The 20,108-nt window shown below is 40.9% G+C and overlaps 1 pseudogene and 2 gene segments (V, D, J or C); all 3 read left to right on the forward strand.

Moving 5' to 3' along the window:
• Positions 1–3,527: 3,527 nt before the first annotated feature.
• LOC124973980 (immunoglobulin lambda variable 3-9-like) lies at positions 3,528–4,366 on the forward strand. The segment is given in 2 exon segments: positions 3,528–3,573; positions 3,918–4,366. Coding segments are annotated over 2 exon segments (495 nt in total).
• Positions 4,367–4,538: 172 nt separating this feature from the next.
• Positions 4,539–11,023, forward strand: LOC124973981 (probable RNA polymerase II nuclear localization protein SLC7A6OS; annotated as a pseudogene).
• A 7,721-nt stretch (positions 11,024–18,744) lies between these two features.
• LOC124973982 (immunoglobulin lambda variable 3-9-like) lies at positions 18,745–19,587 on the forward strand. The segment is given in 2 exon segments: positions 18,745–18,790; positions 19,139–19,587. Coding segments are annotated over 2 exon segments (495 nt in total).
• The last annotated feature ends 521 nt before the right edge of the window (positions 19,588–20,108 follow it).

The following is a 20,108-nucleotide window of genomic DNA, read 5'->3' on the forward strand; positions in this document are numbered from 1 at the left end:
CCCCATGTCATATCAAAGACTTCCTGTTGATTTCTATAATCACTGTATTAATTATCTGCCTATCATTGTCCCTGTATGGTACTTACTAACATTGTTTTAGCTAATTGATATATTTGTACTCATTATTTCCCAAGTGGTTCCCAGATTTTTTTTAATGCTAGAACACTTGCATGAAAACAGTTTCATGAGCACACGAAGGCTTATTTTGCTCTTCCAAGAAAACAAGTCTGAGCTGTAACATTTCCTGTTTATCAATACCCACCAATTCATTGTGAGATCTGGAGTCATTTTCAGCTTCTGTTCCAAACTCCATCCCATCTTAACCCTACATTTTTTTTCTGCTTTTCTTAAGTCCAAGGAGGACTTTTGCAGCTATAGCCATGGTACCCATATTTAAGAGGAAAAACAAAGCAAAATCAATGAATTTCTCTCCCTTACAAACATAGATTTGCACTGACAAGGAACTGGATTGAACTGAGTACTCCCTGCCATGGTTGTGCATTGCAGTGCATGGTCAATACTGGGTGCTTGGGATTTGGAAAAAGGTGTTTGGATTTAGAATAAACAGGGGTACAACACACAGGCTCTGGTAGGTGGGACAGTTTATTAGACTGAAACACCTAGACTCAATCAGAGGATGGAAACTCCTAGAATAAAGGGTGTATCATGTTCCTTCTGAATTCCCAGGATGAAACCTAATGGAAACTACATTGGGTCTGAATAAGCATTGGTGGAAAATGGTTTCCTGTCTGTTTCTGTGGTTCTGGAGCCATCACTCACTCAAGGTGACTCTGCACCTGCACCTGACCCTAGAAGGGGTCAATTCCTGAGTCTGGTGTCACCCAGCACCAGGCCCTGGAACCATTTCCATGATATTCACCACCCTTGAAAAATAGGAAGAGATAACTCAGGTGGTTTTTGAACCTCCTCTTTCAAATGCACCTATCCAGATTTTCCTGGGTAATCTGAGCCTATCTTTTCTGGTGAAGAGACTGATCTCAATATTTCCTGGTCATGAGACTGATCACATTAACACGACAAAGATGAAATTCCTCCCCTGGCCAGAGTTCAAGAAATCCTGGGCCTGAGAGGTAGGTCCTGTCTGAATCTGAACCTGAAACAAGAATGCCCTGAACAGGCAACAGTCAGTGTCGACTGGCCACCAGGGGGCAGTGGAGAACCACCTAACACAACCACTTAGGCATGGGCTGGGCGTGGACTTCAGGATTCTGAGTTGCTTCCCAGGGTGACTGCACCAATTTGAAACTCCACCAGCAAAGTAAAAGTGTGCCTTTTCCCCCACATCCACGCCAACATCTATTATAGTGTTCTTGATAATAGCCACTCTAATTGAAGTAAGATAAAATCTTAGAGTTGTTTTAGTTTGCATTTCTCTAATTAACATAGATGTTGAACACATTTTCATTTATTTATTAACTGCCTATATATCTTCTGTAAATTTTCTGTCTAGTTCCTTGGCCCATTTATCGATTGGGTTCTTTGTATGTCTGGTGTAATTTTGGTAAGTTCTTTATAAATTTTGGAGATTAGTGTTCCATCTGAAGTGCGTGTGGAAAAGATTTTCTCCCACTCTGTAGGCTCTCTTTTCACATTAGTGATTGTGTACTTTGCTGAGAAAAAGCTTTTTAGTTCGAATTCATTCCATTTATTGATTCTTGCTTTGATTTCTTGTGTTTTGGGAGACTTGTTAAGAATGTGTGACCCTAAGCCAACTTGGTGAAGATTTGGGCATACTTTGCTTCTGTTTGGTGCAGGGTTTCTGGGCCAATTCCTAATTCCTTGATCCATTTTGGGTTGATTTTTGTGCAGAGTGCATTTGTGCATTACTGCATATGGATTTCCAGTTTTGTCAACACCATTTGTTGAACAGTCTCTCTTTTCTGACCCACCTTTTGACACTGTTATCCCACTACTCAAAGGATTTAAAACTGGCATACTACAGCAGTGCAGTCACATCAATATTTTTAGTGGCTCAATTCACAATAGTTAAATTATGGAACCAACCTAGATGCCCTTCAACAGATGAATGGATAAAGAAATGTGGTATATATACACAATGGGATATTATTCAGCCAAAAAAAAAGAATAATATTAGGGCATTTGCAGATAAATGGATGGAATTGGAAAATATCATGCAAATTCAAATAACTCAATCCCAAAAAACCTAGGGCTGAATGTCTTCCCTGATAACTGGATGATGATATATAATGGGGGTGGAGGATAGGGTGGGAGACAGGAATGGAGAAACTTTAGTTACATAGAGGGAAATGAGAGAGTGGAGGGGCAGGGGTATAAAAAATGGTAGAATGAGACAGACATCATTACACTATGTACATGTATGATTATATTAATAGTAGGAATCTACATCATGCACAGCTATAGAAATGAAAAGATGTACCCCATTTGTGTACAATAAATCAAAATACAGTTGGTAAAACTAAAAAAATAATAAAAAAGTAAGATTCAAACATGCAAATGTATTCTGTCCTCAACCTGAGATCTAGAGGAAAAGGCGTCATTTTGCTACAAAATCATGTTTGAAACAAGTAAAAATTCAGGTCTCCATTTCTCTCACATCTTGCTCTTGAAAAATTTTCCTCTGTGTTAGGCATTTACACAGGAAGTCTTCCTGCTTTTCCTGAAACCTCCTTTTTCCACACCTACCTGATCTCATTGAGCCAATGTCTGAATCTGTTAAGTATTTCTCAAATACCAGATCTCAACCTGGCAGAGAGTTTTCACAAGCAGGAGGATTAGTGACCATTGAATGAGATATTGAGGAAACACTGAAGGATATTTCTCCAGTATTGTCATTAACATTAATGTACATATTCTTTGATGTCTGTGTCTCCCAGATCTGACCTTTTTAGAAAGCCCCTGTTGATATGGCATAGGTCCAGGCATCCTCAGGCCACCATTCCTTTTGAAACTCTCTAACCATCAGTAGAATTGCAGCATAGGTGTTGAACCTGCCCAGAACTTGCTGGAGATACGAGACAGGCATCCAAGATCTGAATGAGGCATTCTCACCAGGGACAGAGAGACATAGCACCTCATTGACTCTTTAAGATACCAGGAATACTCAGAGGAATTTGGTTGACCCACACAGCCTAGGAGCTTTATTTGGGACAGGATCCAATAGTTGGCAAAACCTCCTATATTCCACCATACAGTTGGTTAAGATTACAAACTCAGACTCATCTTTCTATAACCAGCCCAGTCCATATTCAAGGCTAGAAAACAGATTGGGAGGGAGACATGGTCTAGCAGTCAGGACTAGCGAGTTAAGGAGCCTTCTGTGGGCTGAGGGTGTTTCTTCAGGACTGCTCCTCCCCTCTCAGTGTCCCTGGGGATGAGCACTCCTCTGAGCACCCCAGTGCTTCCTCCAGTAGCAGCCCTGACCTGGGATGATTTGCATAATGGGCAGCTCTCCCCAATGAGAAAATAAGAGACTCCTGGGGGGAACACACACCAGCCTGTGACTCAAGAAGCAGCCAAAGGACACCATGACCTGGACGGCCCTTCTCCTCAGCCTCCTGGCTCATTGCACGGGTGCTCCCTGAATATACACCACAGCCCAAGGCTCCAGGTTAAAAACCTGGCCATAATTCTGAGCCCAGCAGGGCTTTATCAGTGGTGACCAGGATGCTCAAGAACCTGCTGCATGTTGACTTTGCACTAAAATTCCAAAACTGTGTTCTCTGTTGTGTGAGCCTGAGCAGTGAAGGGGAGGGGTTTGGTCATGGATTCACATCTCCATGCCCCAGTCAGACTGAGTCACAGTGGTTGATTTTGATGCCAGGGCACGCCCTTGGGCCCACAGTTCCCTGAAGCTGTTCCAGGCCAGAGGAGGTTTCCCTCAACATTATTCCCCGTCTTGTTTTATTTCCTTACAGGATCTGTAGCCTCTTACGTGCTGATTCAGTCACCATCAGTATCTGTGACCCCAGGACAGACAGCCAGAATCACCTGTGAAGGCAACAACATTGGAAGTAAAATTGCACACTGGTACCAGCAGAAGTCACAGCAGGCCCCTGTGCTGGTCATCTACGGAGATAGCAACTGTCCCTCTGGGATCCCAGACCGATTCTCTGGCTCCAACTCTGGGAACACAGCTACCCTGAACGTCAGTGGGACCCAGGCTGGAGATGAGGCTGACTGTTACTGTCAGGTGTGGGATAGCAGTGCTGCTCACAGTGACACAGGCAGACAGGGAAGTGAGACAGAAACCTCCACCAGCCTGGTACCCATGGCCCCTCCCTGCCCTTGTCACCCTCACAGAAGAGAGCTTGACAAGTGGAATGGAGCAAGTCTCTACTCCCCATCACTGCCCGCTCTTTCCTGAGAGAAAAGGGGAAGGTTCCTGTATCTCTCCAGGATCAGTGGATTCCTTTGGAATCTGAGCAAGTGATTTTATTGACTTGAACTGCCAACTCACAAAGGTCACAGCAAGACTTCACTCATACAAAATTGAGTCTTAGTATTAAGGAGAATTTCACTGTGGCAAGGCCTTATCTATGGTTAAGAAGAAGGAGGACAGGGATGGTTCTAGAGTTGGAGGATATTACTGGGGAAGGTAGGAGTGTCAGGGAAGGATTTGATGAGTATTCATGTAACCAGCAGTTAGTAGGTAGGGGTGTCCACACTAGGAATGGGGTTCTTGTTGTGGAAGTTGATTAGCAAAATTTATTTGATAAGCTCACTGTTTACCCTGGTCATAAATATTTCTTCAGTTAACCCAGTTGTTTACCTAGAAAATCTGTTTTCAGGAATGTTCCGAAACAAAGATTGCATTTACAACTCCTCCTCCTGAGCACCAGTGTCCTGGGTTCGAGAGTGAAGCTGACACTAGTGGATTCATCCTCAGCCCCAGGAAACACTCTCTGCATGATGACAGTGAACACTAGAGAGGGGAGCATGTGACATTCCCTGAGGAAAGCAGACACACAGTGTTGGAAGCCACTAATGAACTGTGGCCTGTCAGCCATCTCTAAAAGGAAGTCTGTGCCTGGGAGAATTCTCTGTGTAATCTCAGGGATCTCTTTTTCCTCTATACAATGCATCCTTCCTCCAATCTTGCCTCCCTCCCACCCCCCATTATTTATCATCATCTGCTTATCAGAGAGATCATTCAGTTTTTGGTTTTGGGTATTGGACTATCTCACTTAGCATGATGTTCTCCACTTGCATCCATTTACTTGTAAATGCCATAATTTTATTCTTCTTTATGGCTGAGTAATATTCCATTGTGTATATATACCACATTTTCTTTATCCATTCATCTGTTGAAGGGCATCTAGGTTGGATCCACAATCTAGCTATTGTGATTTCAGCAACTGTGAACATTGATGTGGCTGCATCACTGTAGTATGCTGATTTTAAGTCCTTTGGGTATATAGGCCAAGCAGTGGGACAGCTGGGTCAAATGGTGGTTCCATTCCAAGTTTTTTAAGGAATCTCCACACTGCTTTCCAGAGTGGCTACACTAATTTGCAACCCCACTAGCAATGTATGAGTGTATGGTTTCCCCACCCTCACCAACACCTAATGTTGCTTGTATTCTTGATAATTGCCATTCTAATTGGGATGAGATGAAATCTTAGGGTAGTTTTTGATTTGCATTTCTCATATATCTGTTGATTGCTTGTAGATCATCTGTGAAGTGTCTGCTCATTTCCTAGCCCATTTGTTGATCAGGTTGTTTGTAGTATTCGTGTAAAGTTTTTTGGGTTCTGTATAGATTCTGGAGATTAGTGCTCTATCGGAAGTATGTGTGGCAAAGATTTTCTCCCACTCTGTAGGCTCTCTCTTTACATTGCTGATAGTTTGCTGAGAAAAAAGCTTGTTAGTTTAAATCTATCCCAATTATTGATTCCTGCTTTTATTTCCTGTGATTTGGGAGTCATTTTAAGGAAGTCTGATCCTAAGCTGACATGTTCAACATTTGGACCTACTTTTTCTTCTTTAAGGTGCCAGGTCTCTGGTCTGATTCCAAGATCCTTGATCCATTTTGAGTTGAGTTTTGTGCAGGGCGAGAGATAGGGGTTTAGTTTTATTTTTCTCATATGGATTTCCAGTTTTCCCAGCACCATTTATTGAAGGGGCTATCTTTTCTGCATTGTATATTTTTGGCACCTTTGCTAGTATGAGATAACTGTACTGATGTGGGTTTGTCTCTGTGTCCTCTATTCTGTACCATTGGTCTACCTGCCTAGTTTGGTGTCAATATCATACTGTTTTTTTTTATTATTGCTCTATAGTATCATTGAAGTTTTGGTATTGCGATACACCCTGCTTCACTCTTGCCACTAAGGATTACTTTAGCTATTCTGGGTCTCTTATTCTTCCTAGTGAATTTCATGATTGCTTGCTGTGTTTCTTTGAGGTACATCACTGGAATTTTAATTGGAATTGTCCTGAATTTGTATGGTATTTGTGGTATTATGGCCATTTTGACAATATTAATTCTGCCTAACGAACATGGGAGATCTTTCCATCTTCTAAGGTTTTCTTGAATTTCTTTCTTTAGTATTCTGTAGTTTTCATTGTAGAGGTCTTTCACCTCTTTTGTTAGATTGATTCCCAAGTACTTTTTTTTAAGGTTATTGTGAATGGGGTAGTTTTCCTAAATTCTGTTTCAGAGAATTCACCACTTATCACAAATAAAAATGCATTAGCATTATGAGTGTTGATTTTATATCCTGCTAGTTTACTGAATTCATTCATGAGTTCCAGAAGTTTTCTGGTGGAATTTTTTTGGCCACCCTAAATATAGAATCATGTCATCAGCAAATAGGTGTAGTTTGAGTTCTTCTTTTCCTATTCGTATTCCTTTAATTATTTTGGTTTGTCTAATTGCTCTGGCTAGAGTTTCAGGGATGATGTTGAATAGAAGTGGTGAAAAAGGGCATCCCTTCCTTCTTCCAGTTTTAGGGGGAAGGTTTTCAGTTTTTCTCCATGTAGAATGATGTGGGCTATGGGCTTAGCATAGATGGCCTTTATGTTGTTGAGGAATGTTCCCACTATCCCTATTTTTTCTAGTGTTTTGGGCATGAAGGGATGCTGTATTTTATCAAATCCTTTTTCTGCATCTATTGAAATAATCATATCATTCTTAACTTTAAGTGTGTTAATGTGGTGAATTACATTTATAGATTTCCGGATGTTGAACCAACCTGGATCCCTGGAATAAAACCCACTTGATGGTGGTGCTCTATCTTTTTAATATGTTTTTAATGCAATTTGGTAAAATTTTGTTAAGAATTTTTGCATCTATGTACAGTAAGGATATTGGTCTGAAATTTTCTTTCAAGGATGGGTCTCTGTCTGATTTTGGTATCAGGGTGACATTAGCTTCATAGAATGAGTTTGGAAGGGCCCTGACCGCTTCTATTTCATGGAATAGTTTGTGGGGTATTGGAATGAGCTCTTCTTTGAAGGTCTTGTAGAACAAGGGTGAGAATCCATCTCATTCCAGACTTTTCTTTGTTGGTAGTCTTTTGAGGACTTGTATTTCATTGCATGAAATTCATCTATTTAAGTTGTGTATGTCCTCCTCTTTCAGTTTGGGTGGATCATATGTCTCTAGAAACCTGTTGATGTCTTAGAGATTTTCAACTTTGTTGGTGTATAGATTTTCAAAATAGCATCTCTTTTATATTTCAATAGTGTCTGTCGTGATATTTCCTTTCTCATCCCAAATTTTAGTAATTTGATTTTCCTCTCTCCTTCTCTCTGTTAGTGTGTCTAAGGGTTTATCAATTTTGTTTATTTTTTCAAAGAACCAACTTTTTAGTTTGGCAAATTTTTTCAATTGTTTCTTTGGTTTTGATTTCATGGATTTCAGCTCTGATTTTAATTATTCCCTGTCTTCCACTACTTTTGGTGTTGATCTGTACTTCTTTTTCTAGGACTTTGAGCTGTAATGTTAGGTCACATATTTGTTGACTTTTTCTTCTTGTATTGAATGTGCTCCATTCAATGAAATTTCCTCTTAAGTAATTGTACTTGTACTATAAGTTTATAGTCATAGTGTACCCAGAGATTTTGATATGTTGTATCTTTTTTCTCATTTACCTCTAAGAATTTTTTGATTCCCCCCTGATGTCTTCTGTTAACCATACATCAGTCAATAGTGTATTATTTAATCTCCAAGTGTTGGAGTAATTTCTGTTTTTGATTTTGTCATTGATTTCTAATTTCATTCCATTATGATCTGATAGAATACAAGGTAGTATCTCTATCCTTTTGTATTTTCTAAGAGTAGCTTAATGACATAACATATGATCTATTTTAGAGAAGGATCCGTGTGCTGCTGAGAAGAAAGTGTATTTGATCATTGATGAATGGAATATTCTATATACGCCTGTTAAATCTAAATTATCAATTGTGTTATTGAGACCTATGTTTTCTTTGTTCACTTTTGATTGGAACATCTGCCCAGTGGTGAGAGAGTTGTGTTGAAGACAACTAGTATTACTGTGTTGTGGTCTATGTGGTTCCTGGCATTGAGAAGGATTTTTTTGAAGTACATGGATGAGCCATTGTTTGGGGCATAGATATTTATGATTTTTATGTCTTGCTAATTTACAGTTCCCTTAAGAGTATGAAATATCCTTCTTTATCCCTTCTAACTAATTTTGACTTCAAGTCTGCTTTATCTCATATAGGGATGGATAACCCTGCTTTTTTCCTGAGTCCATGTGCATGGTATGCTTGTTCCCATCCTTTGACCTTTAGTCTATGGGTATCTTTTCCTATGATATGAGTCTCTTGAAGAAGGCATATTGTTGGGTCTTTCTTTTTAATTCAATCTGCCAGTCTATGTCTTTAGATTGATGAGTTCAGGCCATTAACATTCAGGATTACTATTGAGATATGATTTGTATTCCAATCATTTTGGCTTATTTTTGGTCTTTAACGTGACTTGATTTTTCCTTTAGGCTATTCCTTGGTAGTTCCTCCCTACGCTGACTTACATCATTGTTTTTCATTTCTTCCTCATGGAATATTTTGATGAGAATGTTCTGTAGTGTCAACTTTCTATTTGTAAATTCCTTTAGTTTTTCTTTATGAAGGAAGGATTTTATTTTGTCTTTAAATGTGAATATAAGTTTTGTTATGTGTAAGATTCTTGGTTGGCATCCATTTTCTTTCAGAGCTTAAACATGCTTTCCAGGCCCTTCTAGCTTTTAGGGTCTGGACTGAGAAATCTGCTGATATCCGTATTGGTTTCCCCCTGAATGTAATTTGATTCTTTTCTCTCGCAGCCCTTAAAATTCTATCTTTATTTTGTATGTTAGGCATTTTCATTATAATATGCCTTGTTGTGAGTCTGTTATAATTGTGTATATTTGCTTTCCTGTAAGCCTCTTTTATTTGATTTTCCACTTCATTCATCAGTAGTGGGAAATTTTCTGATATTATTTCATTGAATAGGTGGTTCATTCCTTTGGTTTATTATCTCTGTGCCTTCCTCAATCCCAATAATTCTTAAATTTGGTCTTTTCATGATATCCATAATTCTTGAGATTCTGTTCATGATTTCTTACCATCTTTTCTGTTTGGTCAACTTTGTTTCAAGATTAAATATTTTGTCTTCAATATCTGAGATTCTGTCTTCCAAATGTTTTGGCCTATTTTTTATGTTTTCTTTGCAGTTTTCAATTTGGTTTATTGTTTTCTTCATTTCAAGAATTTCTGTTTGGTTTTATTTGCAGAATCTCTATCTCTTTATTGAAATGACCTTGGCTTCCTGCATCTGCTCTTTTAACTGTTGATTGGTGCAATCATTCAATGCCTGCAGTTGCTGTCTTATCTCATCATTTGCTTCTGTGATCACTTCAATTATGTACATTCTGAACTCCCTTTCTGACATTTCTTCTGCCATGCTGTCATTGAATTCTATTGATGTAGCATCTAGGATTGTTTTGGACACTTTCTTCCCTTGTTTTCTCATATTGCTTATTTATGTTGCCTTCTAGGAGTGCAAATCTGAGGTATTACAGTCTTTCACCTATAAACTTATACTGTCCCTGAAGATTTCCAATAACTCACTTTGAAATGAGAGATCCATAATAGCAGACTACCACACAAACAATATGCATCTTTAACTCAAATAGTCCCTTTTTAAGATATTAACCCTATTGTCTTAATAAACAGAGATTATAAGTGCTTCTCGAGCTCCGCTGTGGAGGCCGGCAGTACCGCAGTGCTCCCAGTAAAATGGAAGTCCATGGCACAGCCAGCCGCCGCCCTTGTGCTTACTCCTAAGTGCCTCCAGAACAGCGAGGTCCAGTCGGCTGCTCAGAAGATTCTGGAGTAAGAATGGAGGAAGGAAGGACTGTATAGAGGGAAAAGAGGGGTGGGAGGGGTGGGAGGAAGGGAAAAAATGGCAGAATAAATCAAACAACATTACCCTATGATTACACAAATGGTGTGCGTTTACTCCATGTGCAAACAGAGACACAACATATATCCCATTTCTTTAAAATAAAAAAAAAGATGCTGGAGGGTCTGGAGAGAGCATCGGAGAATAATGTCTTCCAGTTGCTGGCCACCATACAGTCGCAGGAGGACCCAGTTCAGCAGCTCTTGTGGGCTGCTCTGTTCCCTTCCCAGGACAGCCAGCAGCATATCCACTGCGATCTCCGCACCTCAGCTTGCTAAGTCTGGAAAGAGGGTCGCTACCGTGTGGTTTCCAGCCACCAAACCTCAGGGACCCCCCCAGCAGCCCCAAGTCAGAGTACGTGCCAGAAACTCCAGAAGCTGTTGGGGACGCAGACTTTCAGGACCTAGTCCTGAGGAGGACCTAGTCCATGAGGAGGAAGACCCAGAGGTCACCAACACAGACTCCTGCAAAACATCTGACCCAGGTGTGATCCTCTGCAATTCTGTAGAGTTGATCTGTGAGCAGTTGACTACATCTGAGGATGGACTAGAAGTCGGGCAGCAAGAGGAGCAAATGTACGAAGACTATGTGGCTGTTGGAGGTTTTAATTAACAATCTCTCTCCTCCCTGCTTCAGACTTTGATAATGGTTGTAAAGACTGCTGTCATCATTTGGCAGTGGTGCCAAGGAATAATATGTATGGATGTGATATTGTTTAATAAAGACTAACTTTTAACATGGAATAAAAGAGATTATGCGTATGATTATTATCTACAGCTTAGCCAACAGGTTTGGGATAAGGACCATGATTTCTAAATGTGGACAAAGAGGATGATGAGGGGTGTAGGATACAATGTTAATGATATTAGAAGTGTGTCTATAGAGGTACTATGTCATAGGAGTAGTGAAAGAGGAATTTAAAAAAATTGGTTGTTAGCATGAGAAAAGTGACCAAGAAGACAGATCGAGGAATGTAGAGAGGATGAGGAAAATATTAATACAAGAAAAGAAAAGTAGGAACAAGAGTAGGTAAAATAGGAATAATTATAATATTACTGCTAGTAAAAAATCTACAATAAAACTATACAGTACTGTTCAAACCTCCTAGTCTTCAGTAACCTGATGGTTTGGAGTAAGATAATGCAGTGACCCAAAAATGATGCAGCCCCTCTAGAGATGGTGGCCTCCAGGTGGGGCATAATCCCTGCTAGTGGGTAGAGTCATCTCCAGGTGTTGACAGATGGTCAACCGCAGCACAGGCGCTAGATGCGGGATAGGGCCCTGTCAGTCTGGGCCTGGTTCTCTGGGGCTGTCTCCCCGGAGGGAGAGTCTTGCCAGGATGCTCTGGTCTGGGCCTGGTTCTCTAATTAGTTGGTTCTTTTTTTTTTTTTTTTTGGTGCTTAGAATCGAACCCACGGCCTTGTGCTTGCAAAGCAAGCACCTTACCAACTGAGCTATATCCCCAGGCCTAATTAGTTGGTTCTTAAATCAGAGTCTTGCCACTTCCATAAAGAGTCTTGCAGAAACCAGTACATAGATTCCTGGATGGAAAATGACTCCAGAGAGCCGGGTTAGTCACCCACACTCTCTTTTCTCCATTTCAACATGGACTGTTGACCATGTAGGAATATAAGAAGGGGGACCTGTTTACTGATCTTCCTTTGAGAACTTGGTATTGAGAGAAGAAAAATGATTATGATCCCAAAAGCATGGAGTCCTCAGGGTATGAAGGGTTGATCTGCCCAGAAAAACCCTTGGTGTCTGATGACAAGTTCACTCAATAGCACATGTCTTTAAGCAATGCCCCCCTGGATCTCAGGTGTGATTACGGAAAATGTCCACTGCATTCCCATTACCAAGGACTTATGCTCATGAGCCTCCCTAGTCTAACCAAAGTTCAACCCTGTGCAGCACAAAAACACACACGTTGGGCATTGAAGTGATAAATTCTGGGTGGAAATGTGACTCAGCAGCACACTGTGGAAAAATGTCTATGACTCCCAAAATCAGGCTTAGTTGAGCCATCAGATATGGAAATCTGGCTTTCAGATACTGTCAATCATGAGAGAGTGTTTCAGATGGCCTGAAGTATGTGGTTCCCATGCAGAGTGGCTCACCAAAGGAATTTGCATGTCCTGGATGTGTCACATGATCCACTAGAGCAAATGTCCTCCTTAACTCCACTCTATCCAGTTTATCACAAAAGAAGCTCCTTCTGGTCCCCTTTTTATCTGAACAACTATAAATAAAGGACAGTGGGGTTCTTCCTATTATTAGAGCCATATTAGCATGGCTCAATTTGTCATGCCCCTGATTCATAAGAGATACTTGTCCCCTGTGATTTTTCCTATTAAATGAGTTCCTTAGGGATTAACTTAGGGTCAACATGTGCCTTACACAGAGACCCTTTCCCTCACCCATGTGGGACATGGACAAAACTTGGGAGTGCATGGCCTTCTGGGTGGGAAAAATGTGACTTTTATGAAACAACAGTAATTGAGAGAGATCAGAAGCCAGGACAGGTGTGTGACCATGGGATTGAAAAGCCATATTGAGATTTGTCCTCTGTACTAAAATGTCTTCTGAAATGCCTAATAATATCTAGTCCAGGCTGGATTCTTTATCCAGTCTAACACAAATGGTATTACAAAAATGACTTTCAGGTCATTCAGTTCGTGAAGCTATCCCATTACAGACATTTTTAAAATTTATTTATTTTTTTCATTAACTTTTTAAAATTATTTTTTTATTTTTACAGACTGCATTTTGATTCCTTGTACACAAATAGGGTACATTTTTCGTTTCTATGTTTGTACACATTGTAGATTCAAACAATTCATGTAATCTTACATGTACATGGGATAATGATGCCTGTCTCATTCCACCATTTTTCATGCCCCCTCCCTCTCATTTCCCTCTATGTAATATAAATTTCCTCCATTCTTCTCTCACCACCCACCCCCATTATATCATCATCCACTTATCAGGGAAAATATTTGGCCTTTGGTGTTTGGGATTGGATAATTTCACTTAGCATGATATTCTCCAGTTCCATCCATTTATCTGCAAATGCCATATTATTCTTCTTTATGGCTCAATAATATTCAATTGTGTATATATACCAATTTTTCTTTTACATTCATCCATTGAAGGGCATCTAGGTTGGTTCCCCTATCTAGGTATAGTGAATCAAGCTGCTGTAAACGCTGATGTGGCTGCATTAATGTAGTGTGCTAATTTTAAGTCCTTTGGCTATAAACCAAAGGAGTGGGATAACTCGGAAAAAGGTGGGTCTATTCCAAGATTTCTGATGATTCTCCGCACTGCTTTCCAGAGTGGTGCACCAATTTTCAACTCTACCAGCAATGTATGAGTGTGCCTTTTTCTTCATATTAACGCCAATATCTATTATTGTTTGTGTTCTTCATAATAGTCATTCTAATTGGAGTAAGATGCAATCTTAGAGTTTTTAATTTGCATTTCTCTAATTAGTAGAGATGTTGAACACTTCTTCATATATTTATTAATTGCCTGTATGTCTTCTTCTGTAAATTATCCAGTTCTTTGGTCCATTTATTGATTGGTTCTTTGTATTTTAGGTGTAAAATTTTGTACTTTCTTTATAAATTTTGGAGATTTGTGATGCTTTAAAAAGCAAAAAACAATCTTCTAAGTATGCCTTCCAGAGTTGCATATAAAATGATGCCTAATTTGTGGAAGTGCTGACCACACAGGAAAAAAACCAACCCCATATCATTTACTGTCAAAAATATCAGTGATAATTACATTTGCCTTTTATGTTAATTGGTCCTGAGCTATCAATAGATGACATTTGTGAACAAATCCATAGAGCCTAATTGATAATTCAAGGACAGGTCTGGGTTAAATATCCATGAAATGACAGCTGTAGTTGTTTCTACTCTGAAAATTTGGTCTTTGGGAATGGTACAGGGAGCTGGACACACTTCCAATAGTCTGCTATGTCCAAGTTAAGAGTAGCAATGCCCCTTTCAGGCAGCTGATTAGTCACAGGAAGAAGCCTTGTGCTTCAGGACCCATAACTTTTGGTTGGGGATCATTCCACCCCCTTTCCCAGCATAAAATAACACTTGGACATCTAGGGGAGGTATTTATTGGGAGTCTAAAACTTCTGCTCTTCTCACCTTCTCCCAGGTGAGCAGGCAATAGTCACTCCCTTTCTCAGCACAGTTTCTTTTCCTTCCTATGAAGTACACTGCCCATATTCTTTACCCCTATTTCAGAGAATCTGTAGCTTGTCAAGGAAAACATGACTGTGTCACTCACCAGGCAGTAGAAGACATTCAACACCTGTCCCAGGACAGGAGGCACAGGCTGAAACTTAAGTTCCCACCCGGATGCATGGTAGGTACAGGGTAGAGGAGAGGAACCAGCAACCACCCTCTGAGTGTATCAACTCCCAGGTAAGCAGGGCAGTGACTGGAGGAACGCACTCTGCCTCATCTCCCTCTCCCTGTGCTTCAGGATCAAAATATGCTACCCAGGTGCCATTCAACTGAATTTATTACCTGGGAATTTGCCCATCAACTGCTCTGATTGTGCATTTGTCCTGCCATCAAAACCCTCCTTAGGAAATAATATTATGTTGGACCACAAAAGTACAGTCCTGGTCCCCTCATATTTCCACTATCTTCTCCCCTCATCCCACATCCCAACCAAACTTTTCCCACACTTCCAGGACTCCACTGTCCACACATTTGTGCTGTGATTTGTTTCTCACCAGACCTGATGGCAGCACCAGTGACACATCTGCATGAAGATTACCAGCCCCATGTTATATCAAAGCTTTCCTGTTGATTTCTCTAATCACCGTATTAATTATCTGCCTATCATTGTCCCTGCATGGTACTTTCACTAACATTGTTTTAGTTAATTGATATATTTGTGCTCATTATTTTCCAGGTGGGTCCCGGATTTTTTCTTTTTAATGCAAGAACACATGCATGAAAACAGTTTCATGAGCATATGAAGAATTATTTTGCTCTTCCAAATAAACAAGTCTGAGGCATAGTGCTTCCTGTTTTACAGTACTCACCAACTCACTGTGGGATCTGGGGTCATTTTCAGCTTCTGTTCCAAACTCCTTCCCATCTTAACCTTACAATCTTTCTAGCTAACTTAAGCTCCAGGATGAATTTATGTGGTTCCATCCATGACACCCATATTTAGGAGGAAAAATAATTTCCCTCCCTCACAAGCATAGATTTGCACTGATGAGGAAGTTTATTGAACTGAGTACTCTCTGGCATGTTGTGCATTGCAGTACATGGTCAATACTGGGTGCTTGGAATTTGGAAAAAAGTGTGTGGATTTAAAAGAAACAGAGGGGACAACACACAAGGCTCTGGTAAATGGGACAGTTTATTAGACTGAAAACTAGGTGGTCCAATGCACAGACCCAATCAGAAGATGGAAACTCCTAGAACAAGAGTATATCATGTTCCTTCTGAATTCCCAGGATGAAACCTGGTGGAGATCACAGTGGGTCTGAATAATCATTGGTAGAAAATGGTCTCCTGTCCGTTTCTGTGGTTCTGGAGCCATCACTCACCCAAGGTGACTCTCCACCTACACCTGACCCTAGGAAGAGTTGACTCCTGAGTCTGGTTTCACCCAGCACCAGGCTCTGGAACCATTTCCATGATATTCACCACCCTGGAGAAATAGGAAGAGATAACTCAGGTGGTCTTTGAACCTCCTCTTCTGAATGCATCTGTCCATATTTTCCTGTGTAATCTGAGCCTATATTTTCTGGTCATGAGACTGATCACAAAACTTCCTGTTCATGAGAGTGATCACATTCACAGGAAGAATATGAAAGTCATCCCTTGGCCAGAGTTCAAGAAATCCTGGGCCTGAGAGGTAGGTTGTGTCTGAATTACACCTGGACCAAAAATGCCCTGAACATGCAACAGCCAGTGTGGACCAGCCACCAAGGGGCAATGGAGAACCACCTAACAGGACCACTTAGGCATGGGCTGGGTGTGGACTTCAGGATTCTAACACGCTTTCCAGAGTGACTGCACCAATTTGAAACTCCACCAGCAAAGTAAAAGTGTGCCTTTTCCCCCACATCCACGCCAACATCTATTATAGTTTGTGTTCTTGATAATGGCCACTCTAATTGAAGTAAGATGAAATCTTAGAGTTGTTTTAATTTCCATATCTCTAGTTAGTATAGATGTTGAACACTTTTTCATATATTTATTAATGGCCTATATACCTTCTTCTGTAAATTGTCTGTACAGTACATTGGCTCGTTTATTTATTTGATTCTTTGTATTTTTGGTGTAAAGTTTGGTATGTTCTTTATATATTTTGGAGATTAATGCTCCATATGAAGTGCATGTAGAAAAGATTTTCTCCCACTCTCTACGCTCTCTTTTCACATTAGTGATTGTATCCTTTGCTGAGTAAAAGCTTCTTAGTTTTAATCCTTTCCATTTATTGATTCTTGCTTTCCTTTCTTCTGCTTTGGGAGTCCTGTTAAGGATGTGTGATCCTAAGTCAACATGATGAAGATTTGGGCCCACTTTGTCTTCTATTTGGTGCAGGGTCTCTGGTCTAATTCCTAAGTCCTTGATCCATTTTGGTTTCAGTTTTGTGCAGGGTGAGAGATAGAGGTTTATTTCATTTTACTGCATATGGATTTCCAATTTTCCCAGCACCATTTGTTGAACAGGCTATATTTTCTGCCCCACCTTTTGAGAGAGTTATCCCACTACTCAGTTTATACCCAAAGGACTTAAAATTAGCATACTATAGCAATGCAGTCACGTTAATGTTTTTGTGGCTCAATTCACAATAATTAAATTATGGATCCAACCTAGATGCCCTTCAGCAGATGAATGATTAAAGAAAATGTGGCATATATACACAATGGAATATTATTCATCCATAAAGAAGAATAATACTACAGCATTTGCAGATAAATGGGTGGAATTGGAGAATATCATGCTAAGTGAAATAAGTCAATCCCAAAGAACCAAAGGCTGAATATTTTCCCTGATAACTGTATGATGGTATATAATGGGAGTGAGACAAGAATGGAGGAAATTTAATTAAATAGAGGGAAATGAGATGAGGAGGTGCAGGGGTATGAAAAATGGTAGAATGAGACAGAAATCATTACACTACGTACATGTATGATTACACTAACAGTATGAATCTACATCATGCACAGCTATAGAAATGAAAAGATATACCCCATTTGTATACAATGAATCAAAATGCAGTTGGTAACACTAAAAAAAATAATAAATACGTAAGATTCAAACATGCAAACGTTTTCTGACCTCAACCTGAGATCTAGAGGAAATGGTGTCATTTTGCTACAAAATCATGTTTGAAACAAGTACAAATTTAAGGTCTCCATTTCTCTCATATCTTGCTCTTGAAGAATTTTCCTCTGTGTTAGGCATTTACACTGGAAGTCTTCTTTCTTTTCCTGAAACCTCCTTTTCCCACACCCACCTAATCTCATTGAGCCAATCTCTGAATAGCAGATCTCAATCTGGCAGAATTTTCACATGCAGGAGGATTAGTGACCATGGAATGAGACCTGGAGAAAACACTGAAGTATTTTTCTCCAGTATTGTCATTAACATTAATGTACATATTCTTTGATGTCTGTGTCTCCCAGATCTGACCTTTGTAGAAAGCCCCTGTTGATATGGCATAGGTCCAGGCATCCTCAGGTCACCATTCATTCTGAAACTCTCTAACCATCAGTAGAATTGCAGCATAGGTGTTGAACCTGCCCAGAACTTGCTGGAGATAGGAGACAGAGCATCCAAGATCTGAATGAGGCATTCTCACCAGGGACAGAGAGATATAGCACCTCATTGACTCTTTAAGATACCAGGAATACTCAGAGGAATTTGGTTGACCCACACAGCCTAGGAGCTTTATTTGGGACAGGATCCAATAGTTGGCAAAACCTTCGACATTCAACCATATACTTGGTTCAGATTACAAAGACAGACTCATCTTTCTATAACCAGTCCAGTCCATATTCAAGGCTAGAAAACAGCTTGGGAGGGAGACATGGTCTAGCAGTCAGGACCAGCAAGTTAAGGAGCCTTCTGTGGGCTGAGGGTGTTTCTTCAGGGCTGCTCCTCCCCTCTCAGTGTCCCTGGGGATGAGCCCTGCTCTGAGCACCCCAGTGCTTCCTCCAGTAGCAGCCCTGACCTGGGTTGATTTGCATAATGGGTAGCTCTTGCCAACCAGAAAATAAGAGACTCCTGGGGGGAACACACACCAGCCTGCGACTCAAGAAGCAGCCACAGGACACCATGACCTGGACGGCCCTTCTGCTCAGCCTCCTGGCTCATTGCTCAGGTGCTCCCTGAATATACACCACAGCCCAAGGCTCCAGGTTAAAAACCTGTCCATAATTCTGAGTCCAGCAGGGCTTTATCAGTGGTGATCAGGATGCTCAAGAACCTGCAGCAGGATGACTTTGCAGTAAAATTCCAAAACTGTGTTCTCTGTTGTGTGAGCCTGAGCAGTGAAGGGGAGGAGTTTGGTCATGGATTCACATCTCCATGCCCCAGTCAGACTCATGAGTCATGTGGTTGATTTTGATGCCAGGGCACGCCCTTGGGCCCACAGTTCCCTGAAGCTGTTCCAGGCCAGAGGAGGTTTCCCTCAGCATTATTCCCCCTGTTTTGTTTTATTTCCTTACAGGATCTGTAGCCTCATATGTGCTGACTCAGTCACCCTCAGTATCGGTGACCCCAGGACAGACAGCCAGAATCACCTGTGAAGGCAACAACATTGAAAGTAAAATTGTACACTGGTACCAGCAGAAGTCACAACAGGCCCCTCTGCTGGTCATGTACTATAATAACAACCATCCCTCTGGGATCCCTGACCGATTCTCTGGCTCCAACTCTGGGATCACAGCCACCCTGAACGTCAGTGGGGCCCAGGCTGGAGATGAGGCTGACTATTACTGTCAGGTGTGGGACAGCAGTGCTGCTCACAGTGACACAGGCAGACAGGGAAGTGAGACAAAAACCTCCACCAGCCTGGTACCCATGGCCCCTCCCTGCACTTGTCACCCTCACAGCAGAGAGCTTGACAAGTGGAATGGAGCAAGTCTCTACTCCCCATCACTGCCCCCTCTTTCCTGAGAGAAAAGGGGAAGGTTCCTGTATCTCTCCAGGATCAGTGGATTCCTTTGGAATCTGAGCAAGTGATTTTATTGACTTGAACTGCCAACTCACAAAGGTCACAGCAAGACTTCACTCATACAAAATTGAGTCTTAGTATTAAGGAGAATTTCACTGTGGCAGGATCTTATCTATGGTTAAGAAGGTAGAGGACAGGGATGGTTCTAGAGTTGGAGGATGTGTCCTGGGGAGGTCTAAGGTAGGTCCCTCCCCAGGGAAGGATTTGATGAGTATTCATGTAACCAGCAGTGTACTAGGTAGGAGTGGTACACACTAGGAATGGGGTTCTTGCTGTGGGTGTTAATTAGTAAACTTTTATTTTGTAATCTCACCATTTACCCAGGCCATAACTATTTCTTCAGTTAACCCAGTTGTTTACCTGGGAAATCTGTTTTCAGGAATGTCCCAAAAGCAAAGATTACATTTACAACTTCTCCTCCTGAGCACAAGTGTCCTGGGTCCAACAGTGAAATTGACACAAA

Source organism: Sciurus carolinensis, unplaced genomic scaffold, assembly GCF_902686445.1.
Source record: "Sciurus carolinensis unplaced genomic scaffold, mSciCar1.2, whole genome shotgun sequence".
NCBI lineage: Eukaryota > Metazoa > Chordata > Mammalia > Rodentia > Sciuridae > Sciurus > Sciurus carolinensis.